Source organism: Polypterus senegalus, chromosome 7 (genome assembly GCF_016835505.1).
Source record: "Polypterus senegalus isolate Bchr_013 chromosome 7, ASM1683550v1, whole genome shotgun sequence".
Lineage (NCBI taxonomy): Eukaryota > Metazoa > Chordata > Cladistia > Polypteriformes > Polypteridae > Polypterus > Polypterus senegalus.
In genome coordinates this window covers 30,568,256-30,595,634 of record NC_053160.1, presented here as the reverse complement: position 1 = coordinate 30,595,634, position 27,379 = coordinate 30,568,256, and the positions used below count along the sequence as shown (strand labels likewise).

The following is a 27,379-nucleotide window of genomic DNA, read 5'->3' as shown; positions in this document are numbered from 1 at the left end:
TACATCCTAACTTCAGGGTCACGGGGGTCTGCTGGAGCCAATCCTATATATACATATATAAAATATTTTTTAAAAACCACCTCTTATATTAAGTTAAAAAGTGTACTAAAAAGTAAAAAATAAGTCTCTCATACATAACTTGTAAAATAAAAGTGTGAGTGCCCACCTTTTATTTTTATGAGTGATGTATGAGAGGCTTATTTTTTATTTTTAGTACACTTTTAAACTTAATATAAGTGTGTTTTTTACAGTGTATTTATATATATATATATATATATATATATATATAGAATATTTTAACACTTTTTGGTATTTTGACTGCAGCATGTTTTTTGACACCTCTGCCTGACCCTTTTTGATCTCTCCATCTCCTGGTTCTTGTTTTCAATAAGCATCATTTACTATTTCTCATTTCTTAATGACTATATCTGACGAATACTAAAATTATTTGAACCTAATCTTGTCATAGGAGGTGGGCCCAGATTGATCGGGAAAATGTATTTGTCCATCAATAATCAGTATTTGAACTTCGAGCTCCAAAATGGGAATCTTAAAATGTTTAAATAAGGAAAAGTTAAACAGGCAGGGGTCAAAGTTATCAGGCAAACAAGAGATAAGGGAAAAACTTGGTCAGAGCTAGCAAGAATAACATCATCACACATGACATTAAAATCATAGAAATATATGAATAAATATTTTTAAGGAGGATTAAAAAAAAGGAGCAATGCTTTGAAATTTTACAAAAAAAAACTTGCCAAAACAGCTTTAAACACATCAGAACTTGATAGCCAGACATTATTTATTGACAAGCAGCAATTGCCTACCGGTTGTATATATGTATAAAATCCAACGTCTGTCTGTCTGTTTCACGAGAGAACTACTTAACAGATTTAGTTTGGGTTTTTTTTCTATAATTTGCTTGAACATTCCAGCTGATTTTACAACTTCTCTGAACGCACAAAGTATCTATAGTTCGCGTGCGGTAACAATTAATTTGAGAGAGAGGCTGTGGGCCGAGGGGAGGGGTCAGGGCCCTCCTCATTTACACACCAGCCTCTGTTCGAGTCGCTCAACCTCTCGCCACATGTTGGAGTGCATCTTGCCTCTGCTCAGCTAGTGATACCTGTTTGTTCATCAGACATTATAATCTACAGATTGTTAAGGAGTAGCGTTTGACATTTTTGAGAGAGAGATCAGAGCTATGTGTGTTTTAGAGGGTAGCCAGAGATATCATAGCCACGTGCTTTTCTCCCCACATGAGGGACGCTCACCAGTCAGAGCTGAACACGATCAGATACAGTGGCAATGTTTGACATTCACTCAGAGAGAATTACATTGTTTTTTTTATTTTTAATTGATTTTTAAAGCTTGTCATGTTTCAATACTACATGGGCGGTGCTGCAAGGGAGAGCTAGTATGTTATATATACAAAATTAATACCTGAGGGGAATTGTGAGAAGACTGCGATGTACTGCCACCCTGTCCAGGACTGGTTCTTTCTTATAGCTGCTGGGATAGACACCATTTCCTCCTAATGCCACATTCTGAAAATGGATGAATTTTCTTATTTTTAATAATTTGGTAGATTAACTGAGTAGATTAAGTCACTATTTTTTAAAATATTAAATTAGTATTATTGGTTAATGCACATCACTTTCTATTCTTTCTGATTTTGCAGTTTTACAAATTGAGAGGGATTACATGGAAGCTGCTAAGAGGAATGATGTAGCAACAATGACACTTCTTGGAAAGAACGTTAACCACAATGCCAAGAATGTTGTGAGTATATGGCACTGCATATTCCTGTGATGATTTGTGGAAGCAGCTGACCCAAAGGTGCACGTTTTCCATTGCTGTCATTTCATTTTTTTGGCATACAGCAATGTTGTACCATATTATGTGGAAAAGAATGGAAGCTTATACAAATGTGTATTTGGACAGATCCATGATGCAGTTACTGTGAAATAGCATGAATAACAGCATTATATTTTATGTATTTCTTATAAATTAAAAAAATAAACCACACAGTGGAAATACATAGCCATTGCACTGAACTGGCTTGTGAGGTAATTCCTCTACCTGTCTGATTATTTGTATTAGCATTTGTGCTGCTGGCTTTGGCCACGTAATTAAATGTGGAGTGCATGCAGGCCTTTTTTCAGCATTACTCAGTGTGGTTAAAAGCAATAACTGATTGATAAACATTTATTGCATATAATGTGAAAATACCCAAATTAAAATAATGTAAACACGCTGTAATGGCAATAACAGAATACCCCACCATTCTCAAACCCACTAAACCCAATTCAGTGTTGCCAGTAGCCAGCAGTGGAACACAGCAGTGAACAGCCCTGGATAGGGTGCCAGTCCACCACAGGACCCACTCACACACCCATCCACCAATATTCATAGAGGGCCACAAGTTCATCTGGCACACAAAACATTTTAGATTTGGGAAGTGTATCCAGCAGGGGGTGCTAGCTTGCTTGTTGGAATGAGTTCTTTTGTAATTGTGGTGTGTTACATAACCTGAATCTATATAGATATAATATATAAAGGCGAGGGCGGCACGGTGGCGCAGTGGTAGCGCTGCTGCCTCGCAGTTAGGAGACCTGGGTTCGCTTCCCGGGTCCTCCCTGTGTGGAGTTTGCATGTTCTCCTGTGTCTGCGTGGGTTTCCTCCGGGCGCTCCGGTTTCCTCCCACAATCCAAAGACATGCAGGTTAGGTGGATTGGCGATTCTAAATTGGCCCTAGTGTGTGGTGGGTGTGTTTGTGTGTGTCCTGTGGTGGGTTGGCACCCTGCCCAGGATTGTTTCCTGCCTTGTGCCCTGTGTTGGCTGGGATTGGCTCCAGCAGACCCCTGTGACCCTGTATTCGGATTCAGTGGGTTAGAAAATGGATGGATGGATGGATATAAAGGCGATACCCTTAGTGATACGGTAGTAAGAAATCACATAGGGGATAAAACTTAGCTTTGTTTAATGACGGCTTATGCGACATAACAGACGAAGGAAGCCAATGGCAAGAACCCAATTCAGGAGTTGGGGCCCAATTTGTAGAGTCTGCCATTTTCATTGCTGCGCTGGAAGGATTTTCCAGGTCGGATGATGTTATCTCCCATCCGTTTATCGGCTTCAAAGGTGTGCTGGGCAATGTTCCAAGGCTTTATGCCAATTTTTCACTGGCAGGCTCCCACTTAGGTGAATCATGCCATTCCAAACAAGGCAACAGAGGACACAGTTTCATGCTGACTTTGACACACAGTAATAGTACACGTTGCCCAATTTGCAGTTGTCCCTGTCTTGTCTGCTAATGCTTGCCTAGCAGTTCTAAATGGTGAGCCCCTGTGCTAAATCTGTGTCCACTGTGCATGTGAGTAGAAGAAAAGTAGATTTTTAAAATTATATTTATACAGAGGACAGTGACATATTAAACTGATGTTATAGGAAGAAAATTGGATTACCCAGAGCAGCACCCACACAAAGCCATGCTGATAGAAGCCTTTCCTTTTCCCAAAGTTGCTAGGTCAGTTTTGAAAATAATAGTTACAGCTTTTCATTTTTGCCTGCATGTGATTAACAAAAATTTGCTGTATAATATTGGCAGCCTTAGAAGATTTTTCGAATACATAGTAACAAAAGATCAATCAATCAATCAATCAATCAACATTTATTTATATAGCACATATTCATACAAAAAAATATAGTTCAAAGTGCTTTACAAAATGAATAGAAAAATAGAAGACACAATAAAAAATAAACATAAGTCAACATTAATTAACATAGAATAAGAGTAAGGTCCGATGGCCAGGGTGGACAGAAAAAACAAAAAAAACTCCAAAGGCTGGAGAAAAAAAAAAAAATATAAACAATGAATAAAAGATAAACAATGAAAAACCTCCACTAGTCTTTCCCTAGCAAATCATTTTTTGGAATTTAAGCCAATAGGAAAGGAGCACCACATTATGAAAACAGGCTATAAGCAGACAAGCAACATTCTTTGTTACTCTATTACAGACGGTCTGATTTAAATAACAGGTCTGAAGACTGAAACTTGGTAAACATTTGTTAGACTTTGGTCATGGCTGGGGAATCTATCCCTGTAAATAATTACCATAATATTTCATGTATCGACTGCCTAAAATTGTAGGGTGTTTAACACACGAAAACCCCTTTCACATATACAAGTTACCCCAGAGTTTACTGAGAATTCAAGAATGAACGATGCTGCATCAAGAATCCCAGATTTCAGGTCAATGTCTAGTAGAATTTGCAGGAATTTCCTTTGTTGAGTGGTAAAAACTAAGCCAGGTACAGCGTTATCATGTCACAACAGCTCTATGTATGCACACTGATGTAAAAATAAAAGATTCCTTTGACCAGTGTGTAAAACCTTTCCTTAGATAAACTGTTTGAAATGTGACTGGAAAATGAACAGATCTTTAAATAAGGCAACTTGTCTCCTTCCACCTCAAGCGGAAATGTAAGCCCTGTTTTCAGCAGGCGCAATTGTGTGCTACCTCTATGACAGACACATCTCTACCAACACAAACAGCTCCACTGACTGCATTTATGTAGTGATGAAGCCGTAGGGAGTGAGGATCATTTTCTACAAAAAGAAAGGAGGGCAGAATTTACATATAAATAACATGATGCAGTAATTAACTAATTTTATGATGTAGGCCAAAGATGTGCTTCACCTGTTTGAGAGACCACCAGCTGCCACTGAGGCACATCTCACAAATACCTGAAATTACTGCGGCTTTTCACAAGTTAAAAAGCAGTAGTCTTCATCTTTACACATTTGACACTCTGCTCTTCAGTTTTTGATATATTGTGTTCTATTGTGACCCTAAATAACAAATAATGAAATAGAACAAATGCAGCTTTTGAGCATTGTGGCTCACCTGTATATCTTGTTTTCTGAAATAATAATGTAATGGTTGTTCACAATGTAGGTGATGAAGATGGAATTAGTATCAAAATGTGGCAAAATAAAAAGAAAGACAAATAACAAAAAAGAAAAAGCTTAATACCAATGCATAGTAGGTGGTGTGCTTAGTGCACCCTTCACTATGAGAATCCAAGGAACTACAATTTATTTTCTTAATTTGAACAATGATAATCTCAGGTTATTACAACACTAAAGGAACAACACAGACATTGATTTAATATACTAATTAAATATTATATTAGTTTAATTAAAGAAGCACTAGTTTATTTAGCAAAGCTGGGCGGCAAACACAGCACAAAACAGTATTTGTGCTTATGTTCTCAGTTTTCTTACATCATTCTAAAGTGAGATTAGCAGCAGCCTTGTAGAGTTGAGAATAGGTGACCAATCTATAAATCAGTCAGTGTTCATATTAGGTTGTGCTGTTCCATCCATACTTTATTACACTACCAAGAAAAAGGTCTTGTGAACTCTAAAGAAAACACTTAGAGATGCTTTTGTTTGGCTTTAAATTGCTAAATGTTAGTTTAGTGCGTGACTCTCCAAGTGTAGAGTTTTGCCTTTCCTCTTACGTCACAAAGACATGCACGTCCATTGAGAAATTGAAACTCTCTCTGTGTTAGCGCGTGTGCTTGAGTGTGCCCTGCCTATGATGAACTGGCTGCCCATCTAGAGCTGACATCTGCCTTATGCTTTTAAGTTTTAAGGGATGTGTTTTGGCCTCTTGTGACTTTGTGCCTGGATACAAATGGGTGGATGGAGGGCGCTTTCCTCCTGCATATCATAATATAAAAATACAGTCACACATTGCAATGAAATCACATAAGACATGAAGTAATGTGCTGTAAGGGCCCACATGAGATACCTAAAGTTACATTGTATTGCTTGAAATTTCACCTAGGTCATTGCAAACTTATTTGCTTATAATAAAAATACTTAAGTTATTATTATTATAATAATTATTGATTATTAATGTAAACATGATTGTCCTACAACTGTGTTTTTAATGAGCTCACTGGTTTGCTGTTTTGCAGCATGATCGCACGGCCCTTCATTTTGCAGTAGCTGGTGGCCATCGAGACGTCGTAGAGCTTTTAGTAAAGCGGAAAGTCCGAGTGGACGTTGCTGATAAGGTATGGTAATCGTGACTGTATGAGCATAAAATGAAAGGTTTAAAAATGCAGTTCCTGCAGGGTCTACACAATATATTATAATAGTTCTGACTTTTACTGCTACCTGCACCTGCTCCATGTCTATATATAGTGTCTGAATGGGAATGACTTAATCCTGAAGGTACAGTAACGCGTGGAGGGCTCTGTCTATATGGCCTGGTGGTGAATATGCCAGATTATCAGTGGCTTCAGGTTAGGACTCCTTGGCTAACTAAAGATCCACTGATACTGTAACCTTCACAATAAACCTTACGAGTGACCTCCTGTGTGACTCTGAAGATGTCACTAATGTCCCAGTCCACCAATTTGAGAAAAAACTGTGGCTCAGTATTGAAGAGTACCTTGGAGCGGTGTCACTGGATTATCATTAGTATTGCAGTATTTTTCTTACCAAAAATCACTGAGATGAAATGACAGAATTTTGCATACTGTAACTTGTATAGGAAGATGTGTGATGCTGGAAAGTTTCTTAAAACTGTATGATAGCTCGGGTCATTTGAATTAAATATGAAATTTATGTTTGACGAAAGGAGGGATCAGTATATGCAGAAGATCATAGTTGTTTTTTTGAGAGTACACAATAGTTGAGCTTTATTGGACATAGGGGGGAAACTTCATTTTAAATAAGTGAACATTTAATACGATGTAATAAGACAAGCAGAGGAAACCAAGTGCTGGATGGCTGGACTGGTATTCGTTTTTCAGTTGGAAGCCAGCTCTTGCTATAGTTGTACAGTATATTGCATTTAATTGGACATCCTCATCATTTTCCCACTTGAGGAAATCTGTTAGCTCTTTTTGTCTGCTTTCTTTGTAGTGAGAAGTCAAGCAAAATGACATCTTTTATTAGCTAACTAAAAAGATTGCAATATGCAATAAGCTTTCGAGATTACATCTTGCCTGAAGAAGGGGCCTGAGTTGCGGCGAAAGCTTGCATATTGTAATCTTTTTAGTTAGCCAATAAAAGGTGTGATTTTGCTTGACTTCGCACTACATCCATAATGGCTAACACGGTACAACACCCCAGTTCCTCTTTCGTTGTAAACACTTTGTTAAAATAGTTTCTTTACAGTAAACACACCAGTCCACACCCTGTAATGGTTGACTAGATTATTATCTGTGCTTTATTTTGAATTGGTTTCAGTTTTAAAAAGAAAGGAAACAATTAGGACCACAGAATCTTAACAAGCAAGTACAGCAATACTTTGATCTTCATTTGGTTTGTGTTTATTGTTGAAAGTCAGTGTAATAAGTCTGATACATTTAAAAGGGATGTAAGAATGTTGTTTGTAGTAATGATTCCTGTGCTGTTTGTAGTAATGTCTGAGAACAAATTTTAGCTCATGCTTTTATGGAGAAGGAGATAACAAAGTTCCTGACACAATAAGTTTCAATAGGGATGAACACGGAGCAAACTGCCAGCAATATCAAAATGTCCAGGAAAAAAAACCTCAATTGACTGGTGTCACATACTGTAAACCAGCTGTCAGATATCCAGTCCAATGCTTACGGTGTCCCAAATACATGTATTTTGTCTAAAATATTGTTAAATAATCCACTTCCAGAAAGTCCTCTCATGAATGGTGAGAGAGCGCTTTTAAATAGGATCGAGCTTTTGAATCGAACACCTGCCTCTCCCTTCATTTGTCAGATATTAAGCCCATAGCACCATATTTCTTGATTTTTCAATGGCAGAGTATATTAAAGTTTTTAAGTCACGGTCAAAGAATTTCTATTTTTGTTTGACAGGATTGGGTACATTGAGCAGGTGTTGTTCATCTCGAAATATTTTCTGTTGAAACTATTGATAGATCATTCTACTTTTTTGTGTTATGTATATTTATTATGTTTTTAAACAAAAAATCCTCTAGAATACAGCATAACTGGTGAGAACAAAACAGAAAGCTACTATTTCCTTTGTGGAGGATAGATGGCGTTATAACGCGCTAACCCAACACAAACAGATGCTAGAGGCACAAGTCCAAAAAGCACACGAGAATTTGAATTACAGTGTCCCCAACAAACACACCCCTTCTTTACTTTACTTTCTTAGTTTTTTTTATTTTCTCTTTATCTCTCAGTCCTTTTCTTTTCTCCTCCACACCTCCTCCTCAGCAAGATTCATCCTCCTCCTCCTCCTCCTCCTCCTCCTCCTCCTCCTCCTCCTCCTCCTCCTCCCGACTCTGGCTTTTGGAATACTGCTTGCTGGCCTCGTATTCAGGGTGTCCATAAAGTCTGTGTGCAATTTAAAATAGTTGTAACTTTGTAAGTATATGTGATAGAAAAAACTTGTAAAAAGGATTAGAAAGCTTGATGTATCTACTTTGTTTTTGTCTTTAGAAGTTTTATTTTTGCCATATTTGAGGAACTGAAAATCCACATGACTCTGTTGAACGTGAAAGTGATTCTCCCAAAGTTAATGTGTGGTGTGCTTTGGGAAAAAATCGAGTCATAGGGCCATTCTTTTTTGAAGGGCGTGTCCTTAATGGTGGTAGCTATTTAGAAATGCTGCAAAATTACTTTATTTTTCAACTTGAAAAAATAGGACTGATAGAGAATACAGTGTTTCAACAAGATGGTGCTCCTTGTCACTTTGCTTTGCATGTTAGAGAGTTTCTACATGAGAAATTCCCTAACAGATGGATTGGAAGAGGTGGACCATTTACTTGGCCTTCACGTTCGCCAGATTTGACTCCACTGGCTTTATTTTTATGGGGACATGTGAAAACGAATGTTTATTCAACCTGATCTTTAGAAGACTTGCAAGCTAGGATAACTGATGTGATTGCTGGTATTACTGAAAATCAGCTTGAAAATGTTTTCCGAGAACTACAGAATCGTATTCCCCTTTGTATTAGTAATGATGGTGGACATGTTGAAAATTAACAAGAACAATAAAAAATGTGTTTCTTCTTTCTAATCATTTTTACAGATTCTTTCTATCACATATACTTACAAAGTTGCAACTATTTCAAATTGCACACGGACTTTATGGACACCCTGTATAGGTCACCCAGAAGAGCTGTTATCCAGGCTCGGCACCTCCTATCTCAGCTGCAGCACTCCCTGGCGGCGCCCACGGATCCCAACAGAGCAGCACCAAACTCCCAATCCCATGAAGCTCTGCGGGAATCTGAGGCACCGATTCAACAAAGGGGGGCTGCCATTTAGCATTCTAGGGGAGGTAACGGTCTGGCCACGCTTGCTCCCCAGGTCCTTGTAACGTAATGACCTTCTGCTTGTTAAAGAACCTAAAATATGCACAAATATGAGGCATACTTTTGACCTAATAATGTTTTTACTTTCTCTTATTTTCTACTTGTTCACCCCTCTCAGTTGACATGATGTGAAATGCCAAAGAAATGAGCTAGTACTGGTAAGACTCTGTGATGATGTGGGTCTGGCTCCATGCTGCCACTTCCACATTTGGGAGATCCTCGAACCCAACATCGTCGGTAATGTAACCGGATGAACTGGCAGATGGGGACAAATCAGACTGAGCAAGGGGTTGGTGCAAAAAGTGAACAAGTGCTTTTATTAAAACAAAAATCAAAACCGTGTCCAAAGTGCAGTTATTCAAAGTTCAATAAATAATCCATAAAAACGACAAGTAGAGGTTAAAATCCCAAATAAATAAATCCATTAAAACGAGGTTAAAAACAACAGGCTAGAAACAGTCCTATTTTAAAAACCTGGTGCCTTCATCCTTCAACTTAGCAGCTTCCCTGCTTCTCCCATCTCTCCACTAACCTCTGTTTTTCTTTCAATCTTTTCTTTTCTCCGCATCCGTCACAGACTCCTGTCAGTGAATGAGGGGGCAGGTGGGTTTACAATTCAAAAGCTTGTTCTCGTTCAAGTGCACTTCTTAGCCGTTCACAAGAGGATTTCCTATATGTGGTTTATTTAACAATATTTTAGCATATTGGGTCATGACTGTTGTAACTACCTTCTCCATAAAACATGATTAGCATTTTTTTCTTGAACATTACTACAAACACCACCAAGTAAGTAGTAGATAAAATAATCATTTTTAGATGGAGGGTCCCTTTAAGTAAGTGAATCTGCAGTGATTGCTGTTTATCTTGAGATTGCTGTCTAACTCCTTCATTCCTATCAAAGTTATTAGATTAGCCCCGCGTTGCCTCAGATTTTTTTGACACCTACTAGTGTGTTGTGGAGTTTAAATCTGGTTACTGATTCAGTTCCCTAGCTGAAAAGTTAGCCAGGTAGCTCCTTTAGGGTCTCTTTTCTTATTAACTGTCGTTCTCCTTGTGATATGTTAAAATTACCAATACTAATATTAATAAAAAAGGAGAACCGCAGCAGCATTGTAGTAGTGATTCTACATTCCCACCTGCTAGATTTTGATGATCATATCTGCTGGATTTTATTGCCAACTCTGGAGGTATTTAACATGCCTATCCCAGAATGTGTGTTGAAATATTTGATAAACTCTACAGTTGAAATTGATGAAACTAATTAACCCTAAAGTGCCCTGACTCTGTGCTGTCCATCTAGAGGAATCTAATAACTCTCAGAACAACACGGGACCTGAGCAGGCTGTTTGTGTACAAATGGCATCCATGTTTGCAGCTCAGTCATTACCTTAATATATCTGCTCAAATTTATGATGAAAGTAGAATTTAAGTACTTCAACACTTTCAGTGTATCTGAAAAACATGTCCGTCTGAGGATAAAATTAATTTATACTTTATTAATATCCTAATTTTTTTCCTAGTATGGAATCACGCCACTTCATCTTGGGGCCTGGTTTGGCCACACGGACATCATGAAAATGCTGGTACAGGAAGGTGCAAACCAGAAGGCTCTTAATCAGGTACTGCACACACGAGACAAGGCTAAGTGGGTTTATTTTATTAATGCATTTTTGATTTCGTCCAAACCTTTTTCCAGAGTGGAATTCATTTTAGCTTTATTACAAATATGTCAAAGGTAAAAAAAAAGATTTATAACCTCAATGGATGAGCTGAGAAAATTTATGGACTGCTGGAGCCAATTGTCCAGCTTTTGGATTTGAACAAATTGTCAGTGTACTCATGTGTTACACATGTATTAACAAAATAAAACTAAGACAAAGAAAAAACACATTATGAAATTCTTTTATAGAGTATTTGTGAATATTCTCTAGATAGATAGATGGATGGAAAGATAGAACTTTATTTGTCCCTGAGGGAAATAGATGTGATATCTCAGTGTGTCATTTTATGTTAAGTTAGATGGCTTCTTTCTCTCTCAATGTCTGTTCTTCTATTCTCCCTTTCATGTTATCTCTGTCTTGATGGATTTTATCTTTGCTAACTCACAGATGGTCAGATTTGTGAATGTGGCCCTCACTCAGGTTTATATGTCTCAGTTTGGACGCAGGGCTTTCTGCCAAATGGCGGTATACTGTGATTACGGCAGGGTGGTGCCGTGTTTAGGTCCACTACCTCACAGATCCCCCACATTCTGGATTACAATCGCATGACTAGTTCTTATCTGCGTGGGCTGTGCCCCTTTTCACTTGTTTTATCTCCAGTGTATCTTAAGGTGTTGCATTAATTGGTTTTAGTGTGGACTTATGTGTGTGTGTCTTACAATGAAATAAATGGGTGACAAGTCCATGATTGTTTTCTTGTGTTTAGTGCTTCCATCACTGGCTCTGACCTCCAAATCCAATAAATGGTCTAGATAATTTCTGTATGTACTGCATTAAAGTTGTAATATTAAACATTAGTTGGTAAACATTTTCCTATTTTAGAGGTTCAGAAACCAGAGTTGGACAAAACCTTTTTGGATAAAGTTCTCAGTTAAATTTCATATTAGTTGGAATCATTTTAAATTAAATTAAACTAGTTTGGACCATGTGACAATGCAGGTTCTGTTCCATGCTTCCATCTGCCTTCTGGGAGCTCTTGAACCCGACACCTTCGGTAATGTAACCAGATGAGCTGATCAGTGAGGACATCACAAAACAAGGGGATTAGTGCATAAAGTGCAAAAGTGCTTTTATTAAAATCAAACCAAGAATAGTGTCCAAATAAATAGTGCAGTGCTTCAAATAAGTCACTAAATAAATCATCCATTAAAAGAAAAGCTAGTGGCAAATGTGAAGGTTAAAAATCATATAAATAGATCCTTTAAAAACGAGGTTAAAAACAATTGCTGAAAGCAGTCCTTTTAAAAACAAAGCCCGGAGCCTTCTTTCTGTTGGCGACTCCCCTGCTTCTCCCATCCAGGCTATGCACCAGGGTAGTCACCCTACCCGCAGCTGACCCTCTTCACTTAGCTGGTCTGGTGGCCTCCTGATCCCTGGCTTCGTTCAGCCCTCCTCCAGACCAAGACTTGGCTTCCCACAATGGCCAGGACGCTCACACTGGGGTTCCACTCCAAATCTCCCGCTGCCTTTGCTGTGGCGAGCCAACCTTCTCCTGGTGACTTCTGCTCCATACAAGCGCTCAGTAAGAGCAACCACTACCACTGGCCCCCAGGTGTCGGCCAAACACCCCGCTAGGGCTCGCCTCTCCCAGCTGCCTGCCTCTCTCTCTTGCTCTCTCTCTCTCTCACACACACACACTCTTCCAGCTGCCTTCTTACTTAAACTGGGTTTGTTTTTTTCTTTCTCTTTTTTTTCTCCCCCGTTCCAGTTATGTATAACGGGGACGTGGATCAGGTGTGGTGATTAGCAGTTCCCAGTATCAATTACGGATGCGGACGATTCCTCACCTTTGCATTTAAGTGAGGACCACCCACATCACAAAGCTCCCGGGAAGTGCTTCGGGCCCACACTACCATGCCCTGTCTCTAAGCCGCGAGTGAGGCGATTATTAATTTAACAAAACTGGCCTTTTCAATCTGAGCTGTGGACCCGCTATACCACAGACCACAGAAGTTGTAATTTCAAAATAGTGTATGCCAACACTGCTAAGTCAATTTCTAAAAATTCATATATCACTTTATTACAGAACCTGTAATTCAAAGTTGATGGGGAGCAGCAAAACTGGACACAAGGCAGGAACCATTATTATTAGGGCACTTGTCCATGGCAAAGCAAATTCTCACAGTGGACCAACCAAGGATGCATATTCTTGGAATGTGGTAGGAAAACCCAGAGCATCCATTAGAAAAGCCAACCCTGGCCAAACTTCACACACATACATAATCCCTTTTATTTCCAATTGGATATACTTACATGCATAACATTGGTAAAAGCTACTGTATGCCAATATGTGAATGTGTGCACACTTGTTATTAAACATTTTATTTTTTTTCAGATGTTTACTTCCTTAACATCTGTTATTCATATTATATAAGTCATATGGTTTTATTTATTTCCTGATTCTTAAGACAGATTTTTCACATGTCACATCAGTAGGTTTTCAGTAACTTAGCCGCAATGCAGATTTATGTAATGGCTCCCCAGTTTATCTACCTTTACACATCTACCTCCCAGAGCAGCACATGTTCTCCACCAACTTGCCTATAAACAGGTGATTTTCCCTTTCTATTGATTGTGTTTTGTGATTTCACAATGACTGCTAACTACAGACTATTTGGCTGGGACTTCAATACTGGGAACAGAGTTCAAAGTACATTTGGAGCTTCTACCTTCCTGTCCTTTTGTTTCCTAACTTTTTGACTTTTACATACTTGCTGTAACGGTGACCATGGGTGAAATGCTGTTCTCCATTGAAAATGTTTGGTGTTCTGATGTGCTGAATTACTGTGTCCTTCTGTTTTGTAGGAAGGGATGAATATCTTGCATTGTGCTGCTATCAATAACCACATTAAGGTTTTTGAATACATTATTGATGACCTTCAGATGAAAGAGATGGATGTGCAGGATAAGGTAAAGATGAGGAACACATCAGATTTGAAAGAAGCAGAAAATCCCTTTACCTGCTGAAATTCAGCTTGTTGTTTTACTCATTTGTTCTTAATTATTATGTAAAGTTACTTGTGAAATAAAGGCATTAATAGAAAGAAACACATGATGGACATGATGGATTTTAACTAACAAAATACCCGCTGCGAAGTAGTGTGTTAAAGAAGTTATGAAAAAGAAAAGGAAACATTTTAAAAATAATGTAACATGATTGTCAATGTAATTTTTTTGTGACTGTTATGAGTGTTGCTGTCATCAAGGATTTGATTATCATTATTTCTTTCAATCAGGTTTGTATTTGGAGGACGTGTTGTGTTCAAGTTACATTCCGTGTTTGTCAACCGTTGTAAAGATAACAGGTTTCATTCATCGAAGTGTTCACTACCCAAATCGGAACTCGTGAACCTAAGATGTTTAACAGGCATTCCCGGTATTAACTTGTGGATTTGCCTGCGAATATTTAGCAACAGCGTGTCTATGAACTTATGGAATTGCCTGCGAGTATTTAGCAGCAGCGTCTCTATTAAGTTGTGGATTTGCCTGCGAATATTTAGCGGCAGAGTCTCTAGTAACTTGTGGATTTTTCTGCGAGTATTTAGTGACAGCGTCTCTATGAACTTGTGGATTTGCCTGCGAGTATTTAGCAACAGCATGTCTATTAACTTGTGGATGTTTCTGTGAGTATTTGGCGGCAGCGTCACAAAGTTTTTCCGTCTATCTGCATCAGAAAATGTACCACGACGCCTGACACGCCTCCTTTTTACAGTTTTCTCACAGCTTGGATTGCTGCTGTCATAATCAGTTTGAGTTTCATGGTTTGTTTCAATTACATTAGTATTTGCAGGACTTGTGTTGAAGTGACATTCGGCATCTGTCAAGTGTTGTAAGCATACAACCGGCTTCATCGATAACTTCGCATCCAGCTTTTGAGAGTTGAAACATTCATAAACATCAAAGTTTTCCACTACTCAAATCGTCACCTGTGAATCTAAGATGTTTAAGAGGCATTGGCGGTTCTCCAGAGGTGTAAAATATTTGGCCATTTCGGTACACTTGAAAGCGACAACCAAACAATTCAGCCATCAACTCATATGCAGATCCATAGGTGAAGGGCTTAAGCATTTCACTCTTCTAGTGCTCCTGTGTAGTATAATTATCTCCTGTACCGTCATCAGTCCACACCTTGAACCTGTCGCAGTCATTCAATACATAAGACACAATGTTCCTCCGGATATCAAGATTAAGCCTGATATGGCCGTGCAATATGTAACACAGAGAATGTAAAAGGCAGGCGGCATCTCCAGGCATGGAAACCACTCGGTAAGTGACAGTTCTTAGATCGATGGTGATCATCTCGATAGACATGTTAATGGGGGTACGGTTGGAACGGTAAAATAAATGGGTACCTGAGCAATGTAAACTAAGTCTAAAATACCTACACAATAACTATAAGCGTAATAAATGAACAATAAAACAGTGGAGAAGCCGTGGATTAAATAAAAAGGCTGCAGTTATCAGCACAATAAAACAGCGGAGAAGCCGTGGATTAAATAAAAAGGCTGCAGTTATCAGCAAGGAGACATGAATATCGTGGCGAAGCAAGGAAGGGAATGAAGAGACCGAAGTGACGGACTGCCTTATATGGGCAGGCAGCCAATTTTGTGGGAGGCGTGGGGATGGGGGACGCAACTCCGCCTCACACGGCGACCGAGCTGCAGGCTATGGACGTATATATGTACGTATATATGTACGTAAGTAGGATTCAGTTATGACCATTGCGTGTAGAATTTCGAAATGAAACTTGCTTAACTTTTGTAAGGAATGAGTCTGCCAAATTTCAGCCTTCTACCTAAATGGGAAGTTGGAGAATTAGTGATGAGTGAGTCAGTGAGTCAATGAGTCAGTGAGGGCTTTGCCTTTTATTAGTATAGATACAGGGTGTGTCAAAATTATATTAACACTAATGGATTATTTTTATCTCAACCACACCTTTCCAGGTCGATGAATAGGTCATGGTAGACCGTTGCCATGGCCTCCACACTCCCCTGATGTGACACCCTGTGATTTCTGGTTATGGGGTATGGTGAAGGAACGTGTGTATAGAGGGAAAGTTCATGATATCAATGACCTGAAGGACAGAATACGGACTGTGGTATCATCTATGCCCCGTGAAATGTGTGTCCGGGCTTTAAATGGTACTGTTGCTTGTTGGTTTTTGTGTGTTGAACATAATGGCAAACAGGTTGAGACATTCCTGTAAATCATTTCGCACATATGAAGTATGTTTTGTGAATAAATTGTTTCCGCCATTCAAATGTTAACATAATTTTGACTCACCCTGTATTTTACTTTATTTGCCAACGTTGTCATATCTTCAGGTCAATGAAACTATGGGAAACTATGACAACTTGACTTTAAAGTTTTTATTTGTTCAAGTGGGTAGTGATCTCAGGTAAATTCATTCAGTGTGAATTTACTTAACTCATGATAAGATGTGTATGTGTGTCAGGCTAGGTTTGCTAAGGTGATTGAATGGGCTGCATAAAGGAATAGCTCCCTTTCAAGGGTGAAATTCTATTAACTGTATAATAAATGTATGTGTGTGTGTGTATACACTGTGTATATTTGTAATATATATTACAAACCACCTGCCTAATATTGTGTTGCTCCCCCTCATGCAACCAAAACAGCAGTGACCCATCGATACATGGACTCCACAAGACCCTCTGAAGGTGTCATGTGGTAACTGGCACCAAGTCATTATCAGCAAATCCTTCAAGTCCTTTCATTTGTGAGGTGGGGCTTCCAGGATCGGACTTGTTTTTCTACCACATTCCACACATGTTCAATCAGACTGAGATCTGGGTAAGTTGATGACTAAGTCACCTGGAAATGTTTGTGATGTTCCTCAAACCATTCCATAGCAAGCTTTTGCATTGTGGCAGGGTGCATTATCCCACTGAAAGAGGCCACTGCCATCAGGGGACACCATTGCCATGAAGGGGTGTACATGGTAATAGGTGTCAAAGTAACATCCACATGAATGCTAGGATCCAAAGTTTCCCAGCACAATGTTGCCCAGAGTAACACACTGCCTCAGCTGACTTGCCTTTTTCCCATAGTGCATCCTGCTGCCATCTCTTCTAATGGTAAATGATGCATATACACCAGGCCATGCACATTATCTAAAAGAAAACATGATTCATTCAAGAAGGCCACCTTCTTCCATTGCTCCATGGTCCAGTTCTGACACTCACATGCCCATGGTATGTGCTTTTGGTAGTGGACAGGAGTCAGCATGGGCATTCTGCTTGGCTGTGATGCACTGTGTGTTCTGACACCACTCTCATGGCCAGCATTATGTTTTTCAGCAATTTTTGGGATCGGACCAGATGGGCTGCCCTTCACTCCCCACGTGCATCAATGAGCCTTTGGCACCTTATGACCCTGTCAACGGGTTACTGGTTGTCCTTCCTTGTACCACTTTTGGCAGGTACTACCAGGATACTGCATATCGGGAACACCACACAAGTCCTAAGCCAGTTGTCTAGCCATCACAGTCTGGACATTGTCAAAGTTGCTCAGATCCTCACACTTGCTCATTTCTCCTGCTTTCAACACATCGACCTTCAAGAATTGAAAGTTCACTGTCTGGCTGATATTACCAACCCCTTGACAGCTGCCATTGAACAATGTTATTCATTTTACCTGTCGGTGGTTTTAATGTTTAGGCTGATCGGTGTGTATGTGTGAAGTGACTGTAATAAGACACTGTAATCATCGCTTAACACTTTTTAGAGTTGGAATTTCTCTTTTCTGTACCACTTCTAAAGATGCTGTTTCTGTTAGGTAGAGTCAGCACAATGACTCTAGATTTGTTTCATCACTTTGCCATTTTATTCTATTAAGTCAGGATAAGAATGTTAGTATAGAAAGACAAAGCAGAATAAAATGGGCTTGGTAAATGAGATTTTCTTCATCGGTGAAAGCCAGGCCATATTTACCATTTACTTAATAAACATCTTTGAAATCAGATAACAGAAGAACATGTCCTGTGATTTAGTTTAATGTTGCTGTCTTCTTTATGCAGTCTGGAAAAAAACCTTTCCACCTAGCAGCTGAACACGGCAGTGCTGAAATGGTTAAGAAAATGATGGAAGAAAACTACCAGCTGTCCACTACGGAGAAAGATAATGTCAGTAAATCAGTCATTTCTTCAAAATCACTACACATTGATAGAATTAATAATAATGTGTATAATTTCAGCATAAATATGTAATGTAGCCATCTATTTTCAGATGCACGTAATCAATTTAAGGGGTGTGATTAATTTCATATTGTGTAAATAAGGTGAATAATAACTTATTGATATTTTGATGTGGAATAATAAGTGTTGCTCAGTCAGTAAACAAATGATGCCTGAAATAGGTGGAAATATTTTGGCACTTAATATTGTTCAACATAGATACACATTATACCATTTTTGTCTTGTTGTGGTTACAAAATATGTTAATTTCATATGAAATCAAAATGGATGGCATGTTGGAAAAATGTTGAACACAACTGCAAACTATTGGGTTTGAATCCCATACCTGCTTGTTGGCTGTGTAGCGCTGGTGTGTTTTCCCATCATGAGCAGTTTATATTGGTTTTATTTTCTTATCCCAATTACAAGAGGGAGAGTTAATTTGTTTTTTTTTTTTCTCAACCCAGAGACGTGTTGGGTTAATATTGAAATTTTAAATAGGCCCATTAGGACATGTGTGAGAAGTGCACCATGCATCAGATTGCAATGAGAGCATCTTTCCATAAAGAAAATGAATTATTAATAATGATATTATTCCAGAGATAAGAACATGATAAACATAAACTGCAACCTTCATACAAACTGTGGCAAATTAGAACAATCTAGATGAGAACAGACCATTCAACCCAACAAAGCTCGACAGTCTTATCCACTTAATTCTTCCAAAAAAATATAAAGTCAAGTTTTGAAAGTCCCTAACGTCTTACTGTCTACCCCACTACTTGGTCGCTTATTCCAAGTGTACTTCCTAATGTTTGTGCGAAATTTACCCTTAACCGGTTTCCAACTGTGTCCATGTGTTCTTGATGATTGATTGATAATGCAAAATTCATAATTAAGAATGATTAGTTACTGACTTAAAGTCTTTACAAAATTCAATATTGTGACAGCAGGGGTCACTGGCATCCCATGAAATCTGTAGACAACATGACCAGACACCAGGTAAAAGTTCCAGAAATGAATTAAATATTTCAATAATGTACACAAAGCACCTCCACCACCACAATACTCAATAATAATACAATAATCACAAATAACAATACTCCAATCAATCCTCCACTCCCAGCAGCTCCGTCACCCTTCCTCCCAACTCGGATCAGTCTGCTGGGGTTTCCCAGAGTCCTTGTATTCCTCGACCCGGAAATGCTTCTGTCCCTCAGTCCATGTGATTTCATAGCACTTCCGGGTCAGATGGAAAATCTTTTTTCTTCAGCCCGGAAGTAGTTCTTTTTTTCCGTCCTCGTGACTAGGGAGTACTTCTGGGCTATAATAAAAATCATCGTGCCTCCCTGCAGTGTCCCCTGGCGGCCCCCATTGTATTCAGCAGGGTTGTGAAGTAAAACTCCAATGTCCATGGTGCCCTGTGGGAACTCGGGGCACATCTATGTTGCAGGAAGGACTCCATCTGGCGGCGTGGGGGTGTTGGCCGGGATAAACTGCTGGCCATCTCTCACAATATTTAACATGTTTTATTGAGTTTATTATGTTTAAGCAGCACTTACTGATGTCCCTCAGCCTGATGATGTTTGACATGTCATCAGTTGATGCCTGTTTGCAACACATTATGATGGGAAAGTGTCTTTGGATACGTACTGTGATAGTGAACAAAAAAAGATGTCATCAACATGGAGACTAAAAAGAACAAAAACAATACATAAAAGTAATATCCAAAGGAACAAAACATTGACAAAACTGATCCGAAATAACAAAATTAACTTAACTTGCGGAAGACTCTGGCACTGACGTCATTCCCCAGTTATTTTTTTTTGCCTTGTACCCAGAGCTGTTGGCATAGACTCATTTTTTTTCATAGTGCTAAAACTGGATTAATGGGGGATCTGCAATATATTACGTTTCATGAAGGGTATACCCTGGGTGTTAGGAAATGTTGGATTTATTGAAGGAGTCTAATGATATAAATTGTCTTGGTGGGGATACAGGCTTAATCTATATTTTGCAGTTCAGGAGGTGATGCTTTTATAATTGCATCTTGAGACCACTATAGCTGTTTAAGATTACACATCTGAAAAATTCTGCTTGAATGCCATATTATCTGTTTTTAGGAAGGCAATACACCATTACATCTTGCAGCAAGAAACGGCCACACTGAAGTAGTAAAATTACTTCTTGAAACACTTCAGGAACATAATGAACTTAATGAGGTAAGCAAGTTAATTAAGTATTTTTGTGAACGGTTGTTTTTATATATATATATATATATATATATATATATATATATACTAATAAAAGGCAAAGCCCTCACTCACTCACTCATCACTAATTCTCCAACTTCCCGTGTGGGTGGAAGGCTGAAATTTGGCAGGCTCATTCCTTACAGCTTCCTTACAAAAGTTGGGCAGGTTTCATTTCGAAATTCTACGCATAATGGTCATAATTGGAAGCTATTTTTCTCCATATACTGTAATTGAGTTGAGCTCGAAAGCCGTGAGGGGCGGAGTTTCATGCGACATCATCACGCCTCCCACGTAATCACGTGAACTGACTGTCAACGCAGTACATAGAAAACAAGGAAGAGCTCCAAAAAGCGCTGAAGAAAACATGCATTATATAATTGAGAAGGCAGAGAAACAATAAGAAGCGAGCGAGTGACATATACAACCATATTCATGAGTGCTGCTACTTCGGAAACAAAACACGGTGTAAACCTAAAGTTTAAATTAAGTTCATAGACAGGCTGCCGCTGGCGTTTGTCATGTCCACGGGTAATGCGGAATACAAGTTTAATGAGAGGGCGGGATATAAGCGAGAGTTTTGATCACTTTGTAACTAAGTTAAAATTGTAGGTGAAGGGTGTGCTTATGCAAATTCCGAGAGACTGTGTTTGTGGGGGGATTGACAGTTAAGGCGGGAGGGGGAGTCACGTCATCATCTCCCCTCCCCTTCACCTCATTTCGCTCTGAGCTGAGCTCCGCGGCTAACGCAGTCTTACAGAAGCAACTTTGTGACGCTGCCACCAAATACTCACAGAAAAATCCACAAGTTAATACACACACCGTCTCTAGAGTTTCTCCACACTGAATCCTCCAGGCACTACTTACAAAAGGTTACATTGACAATCGTGTTACGTTATTTTTAAAATGTTTCCTTTTCTTAGCACAGGCACAGCTGAGAAGCTTCAATGCATGTGCTCCATAACGCGTTAAAAAATAATGCATTTAATCACACTTTGCATTACAAACAAAGGGGAACTTCTGTCAATGCATGATTTCCTGGTACACTGATTGCATTGATCAGCGCTTCCCGATTCATTTTACCCTGGCACCCCCTTGGTTTGAGAAGGAGTACGAAAAAATATGAGGTTAACACAGAAAAACAGATCACCAATTGAAGCTTTATGAATAATCGATACTTTATTCGCCATTAATAATTGTTTTGGTAAAGCCATACTCAGTGTAAATCTCCTTCCATTTTATAATTTTTCCGCCACTAGCCATGTTTAAATAAACAGTATAAAAGTAATAGCGAAGCGAGGGTGACTTATTCAGGCAGGCAGGCGACAGCTCAATAGCTCGAATTTGGATATAAGTAGGTTCTATTTAGTCGCCAGAAATATCTTTGGTAAGAATGGAAGTTGAATTTAGTCTTTAAATTTCTATGGTGAAGAAAAATGTATGCAATGATGACTAAATTTAACTATATAAAGTCAAAACTTGTATATATAAAGTCATTCCCGAATATAAAGTCAAAACTTGATTATATAAAGTCACTGTGGAATAAATAAAGTCAAAACTTGAATATATAAAGTCAGCGTTGGTATATAAAGTCAAAACTTGTTTCTGAATATATAAAGTCAAAACTTGAATATATAAAGTCATTCCCAAATATATAAAGTCAAAACCTGAGTATATAAAGACGACGTTGGACTATTTAAAGTAAGCGCTGGAATATATAAAGTCAAAACTTAAATACAGTATATAAAGTCAGCGTCGGAATATATAAAGTCAGCGCTGGAATATATAAAGTCAAATCTTGAATATATAAAGTCAGCGTCGGAATATATAAAGTCAGCGCTGGAATATCCATCCATTTCCCAACCCGTTGAATCTGACCACAGGGTCACGGGGATCTGCTGGAGCCAATCCCAGCCAACACTGGGCGCAAGGCAGGAACCAATCCTGGGCAGGGCACACGCATCATTTTCAAAACATTAACCGAACAGTGTTTTTTTAATTTATTTTTCTGAATACGTTTCTGTTAACTTAGTTCTGTTCAGAATCGTTTCAATCAATATATTTTGACTTTGACTTTATATATTCAGGACTGAGTTTATATACTCCAACGCTGACTTTATATATTCAGGTTTTGACTTTATATATTCCAGCGCTGACTTTATATATTCCAACGTCGTCTTTATATACTCAGGTTTTGACTTTATATATTCCGATGCTGACTTTATATATTCAAGTTTTGACTTTATATATTCTGACGCCGACTTTATATATTCAGAAAATCAATGTATTTGCCTGTTTGGCCTCATAGTATATGTGTGTGTTTATATATGTAATATATGTACACATGTATGTATGTGTGTGTATATATATATATATATATATATATATATATATATATATATATATATATATATATATATATATATATGCCAGCAACACTCATGACAATGACAAAACAATTACATTGTCAATCATGTTACGTTATTATTAAAATGTTTCCTTTTCTTTTACTTCTCAGTATTTTGCTATATATATATATATATATATATATATATATATATATATATATATATATATATATATATATATATATATATATATATATATATATATATATATATATATATATATACAGTACAGGCCAAAAGTTTGGACACACCTCCTCATTCAATGTGTTTTCTTTATTTTCATGACCATTTACATTGGTAGATTCTCACTGAAGGCATCAAAACTATGAATGAACACATGTGGAGTTATGTACTTAACAAAAAAGGTGAAATAACCGAAAACATGTTTTATATTCTAGTTTCTTCAAAATAGCCACCCTTTGCTCTGATTACTGCTTTGCACATTCTTGGCATTCTCTCGATGAGCTTCAACAGGTAGTCACCTGAAATGGTTTTCACTTCACAGGTGTGCCTTATCAGGGTTATTTAGTGGAATTTCTTGCTTTATCAATGGGGTTGGGACCAGCAGTTGTGTTGTGCAGAAGTCAGGTTAGTTGGACGATCATTTATTTTTCAACAGGACCCCACCTCCAGGCTGTGTAAGGGCTATTTGACCAAGAAGGAGAGAGATGGAGTGCTGTAAATGGTCATGAAAATAAAGAAAACACATTGAATGAGGAAGTGTGTCCAAACTTTTGGCCTGTACTGTATATATATATATATATATATATATATAGATATGACAACAACACTCATATCAATGACAAAACAATTACATTAACAATCATGTTACGTTATTTTTAAAATTTTTCCTTTTCTTTTCATAACTTCTTTAACACACTACTTCTCCGCTGCGAAGCGCGGGTATTCTGCTAGTATATATATATATATATCTCAAACAATACATTATTAATAGCTAATAATGTATGGGGTACTTCTGACAGGCAGTGGCCTAAGTATTTCTTTACATATTGTGATATATGCCTTCCTCTTGTATAACGAGGGCAAATACTTGTTAAGGAAATAAATGGGGAAAACAGAAAAATCATTTTGTGTTCCTGCACAGGTCACTCATTCTTCATTCTTAATGTGCTAATGTCCTAAAGCAAATATGTAGAAAGGATATGAACATTGTGAAATGTCCATTTGTGTGCAAGTGTTTTGTATTATGACTAATTTTAAGCTCTTTCCCAGGCTGGAGAGAGCGCTTTACTCCTGGCATGTGAAGGAGGCCATGAGGACTCTGCTGAGGTTTTGCTTCAGGCCGGATATGACGTCAGCATTTTAACAAAGGTATGGACAAATCTGAGGACATCCATTTATCTTCATCGGCTGTTTAGTTTGAAAATGATAAGTAATCTGTCTTTAACCTCTGGCTGCTGTCAAGACTGATTTATTTTGAGAGTCAATAAAAAATGTTGATATTCACATAAAAAGTAGACTTTAGTGGAAAACTGTAGCAAAGACAAGCAGATCGATAACATTTCCACTACAGCAAGAGGTAATAACACAGACAATCAATAATGGTTGCTGTCAGAAAGACTAGTCTTTTCACTGATCTCTGATTAGAAATCTGGGTCAAGAAAACTGGGAGTCTGGGGATATATTTCTTAATTGTTTTACCCTTCGTTAGCTCATAGAAATTAGCAAACCTGTGATGATAGATGGGATCAGTGTGTCTCTTTTATGGAAGTAATCACTGGCACTGACAGTCAGTCGGGACAAAAAGATGGACACAACCAGGAAATGGCATGTATATTGGTTATCTTGTGTGCCCTGTAATGCTGTTTGGTAGGGACCCCAATATTTGTGAGGAAGAAATTCTACCTAATTGGAAAGCGGTCTTGTTCTTCTAGGACACTGGGAAGGCTCCCAGTTGTCAGATCATCTTCTAAAAGTCCTAAATCTAAAGAGAGATATGTCAGAGGTGGCAACACCTATGCATTACTGGAGAATACACAAGCACATGAGGCAGCAGATTTTCTGTCTTGTGTCCCTTTTGAAGTTTAAGAAAAAGATTTGTGGTGAAGGGGCACCAGGGGCCGTTAAGCATGGCTGTAGTGTGGTGGCCCCAGAGTAAAGAAAATGTCTCTTTTGACCCTGGAGGTGATTCTTAGAAAAAGCCGGAAGTGATTTCATGAGGGGGATTACCCCTGTGAGTATGAAGGGGACACCAGAGTGGGCAAATGGCTGATGGCAAGTGTTCATGTGGATGAATGAAGAAAGGCTAGGGTGTCAAGACAGTACAAGAGCAAGTGGTCAAGGGAGACCTGGGTATTTCGAGCACAATACGTTGCACAATTTAGTGGAGAAACCACCCAAAAGACTTCTCGTCTGGTGTATTTGGGTTTCCTTCCGATATTTTCCTTCCCCATGTTTATTTCTTAAAATAAAAGACTTTGTGTTTCCCTTGCTATCTTTTATCATGTTGGATATGGCTTACTAAAAGATTGACACTGATATCTGCTAACAAGAATTTTTAAAAATATTACATTTATTTAAATTCTTATTTATTCAATTCTTTGTTTGAGCTCCTCCTGTCAGGCAGACGCTTTAGGTCAATCCGTGGAAGCACAAACAGACTAAAAAATAGCTTTTTCCCATCTGCCATAAACTTTCTGAACTCTGAATCTCCTCAGTCTGAGATCATTTTTAATTGAACATGTGCAATAAGCTACATTGGTAATGTGCAATATACTAATGTAATACAATAGAGAATATGTAATGTACTATTCATTAACAGGTGCAATAACAATTTATGCTGCTGTACTTTGAGCAATAATAATTTGCACTGGTTACTTGATCACTTAACACTGTATACGACATATCTGGAATTATTTGACTTTTCTTTAAATGCACATTGGGGCTGTCACAAAAAGTAATTTCATTGTGTTACAATGACAATAAAGTGCTTGAACTTGAACTTGAATCCATGGCTACATTTCTAGTCCACACTTCTCGCTGACTTGGTGATTGCCTGAATATCTAGTATCGAGTCAGTTCTAATCCAAAGTAATCACTTGATTTGATTATTTTGTTTGCACATTTGATCTTAGTATATGTTCCTATGATCTTTGTCCTCAATGACTATAGCACGTTTATTTATTCTTTTGGGGTTTATACATTTTACCATTTTTGATGATGTTTGTCTGTTTAAAACTTTTGGTGTTTTGTCCTTATGGTATTGAACTCTGTTTGTTTGATCATGTCACTTAGTTCTCAGACTGCCTAACTTGTATCCATCTTTTAATCTTCTCTATGCTAGTCATAAATCTCCATTTAGTGCTTATCTTTCAATTAAAGCATGTAGATGAGAATTTCAGCTCTGCATAAGAAATCCCAAAGAAGGTTAATGGTTTGAGCATGTGCTGAACACTGATCAAAATTACCATCTGCAAAGTCATGATTCACACAGCATAGTTCATCTTTAACACATCTCATTCCTTGCTAAAGTAATGGCAACATTTTGCAAATCTTGGTAGTTCATTATAATATAAACATGCACTTCTCCTTGGTGATTGCCAGCTATTTTGCTGTTCTTTTGCACTGAGAATAAAATAGATACACATTTTCAAGTTTAGAGAGTGTGGCAGACGACCAATGATCTTGCCCCACCGGGACGCCTGAAAGAGGGTCGGACCACGGGAGGGGCACTGTTTTTCCATGGGTGTACGAGGGCAGCCCCCTTGGGTTCCAACAGGGCCACGGAGAAGAAGCTGGGAAGCTCAACCCTGCCAGGACCCGTGTTCACCACCAGGGAGCGCCTAGACGGTCCTAGAGCCTTGGAGGACAGCACTTCTGCTACACCAGGAAGTGCTGTCGAACCAGGAATTGTGTACGCTCGGAGTGCTTCCGGGTGCAAGGGCAGCATTTTGGCAACACTAGGAAACAACCTAGAGCACATCCGGGGTGTGATAAAAGGGGCTGTCTCACTCCCTTCGAGGAGCCGGAGTTGGGTGGAAGAGGACGGAGCTTGCGAGAGAGAAATAAGGAGTTAATGTGGGGTTTTGTGCACTGTTGTTGTGTTGTGTGCAGGATTTAAAGGTAAATAAACCATGTGTTGTGGACATCTGGGGTCACGTCTGTCTGTGGCCGGGTTATCTTTTACAAGAGTATTCCCATTTTCAAAGGATAGCTCAACTACATCATTACCATGACAGAACCCAACTGTATTCTTGGAACTCCGAAAACATTTAACTTGATTATAATGAAATGGAAATTTTAATCCTCTCAGTCTTTTTCGTATACTGTGAACTTTGTCACTTTGGTCAACAGCTACAAGAGACAGGCCCTTTACACAGATAACCATGTATTGGTAGCACGTGTATGCCTGCTATGTGCCCCTATAATGTTATAATGTCTTACATATTCAGAAAGTATAAATACAAGCCTTGTAATTTCCTACATATGTCTCTGTTATAAA

The 27,379-nt window shown here is 38.4% G+C and overlaps 1 protein-coding gene across 2 annotated transcripts in view; it reads left to right on the top strand.

The window, feature by feature from the left end:
- The window catches only part of ankdd1b (ankyrin repeat and death domain containing 1B), a 79,696-nt gene that overhangs the window by 29,106 nt on the left and 23,211 nt on the right, over positions 1-27,379 (top strand). The window contains exons 2-8 of one of the 2 annotated variants that reach the window (XM_039758417.1): positions 1,679-1,779; positions 5,989-6,087; positions 10,865-10,963; positions 13,871-13,975; positions 18,102-18,206; positions 20,381-20,479; positions 24,151-24,249. In XM_039758417.1, coding sequence (XP_039614351.1) covers positions 1,679-1,779; positions 5,989-6,087; positions 10,865-10,963; positions 13,871-13,975; positions 18,102-18,206; positions 20,381-20,479; positions 24,151-24,249 — 707 coding nt within the window. The remainder of the gene's footprint in view (positions 1-1,678; positions 1,780-5,988; positions 6,088-10,864; positions 10,964-13,870; positions 13,976-18,101; positions 18,207-20,380; positions 20,480-24,150; positions 24,250-27,379) is intronic. The other variant, XM_039758418.1, reaches the window with a different exon arrangement.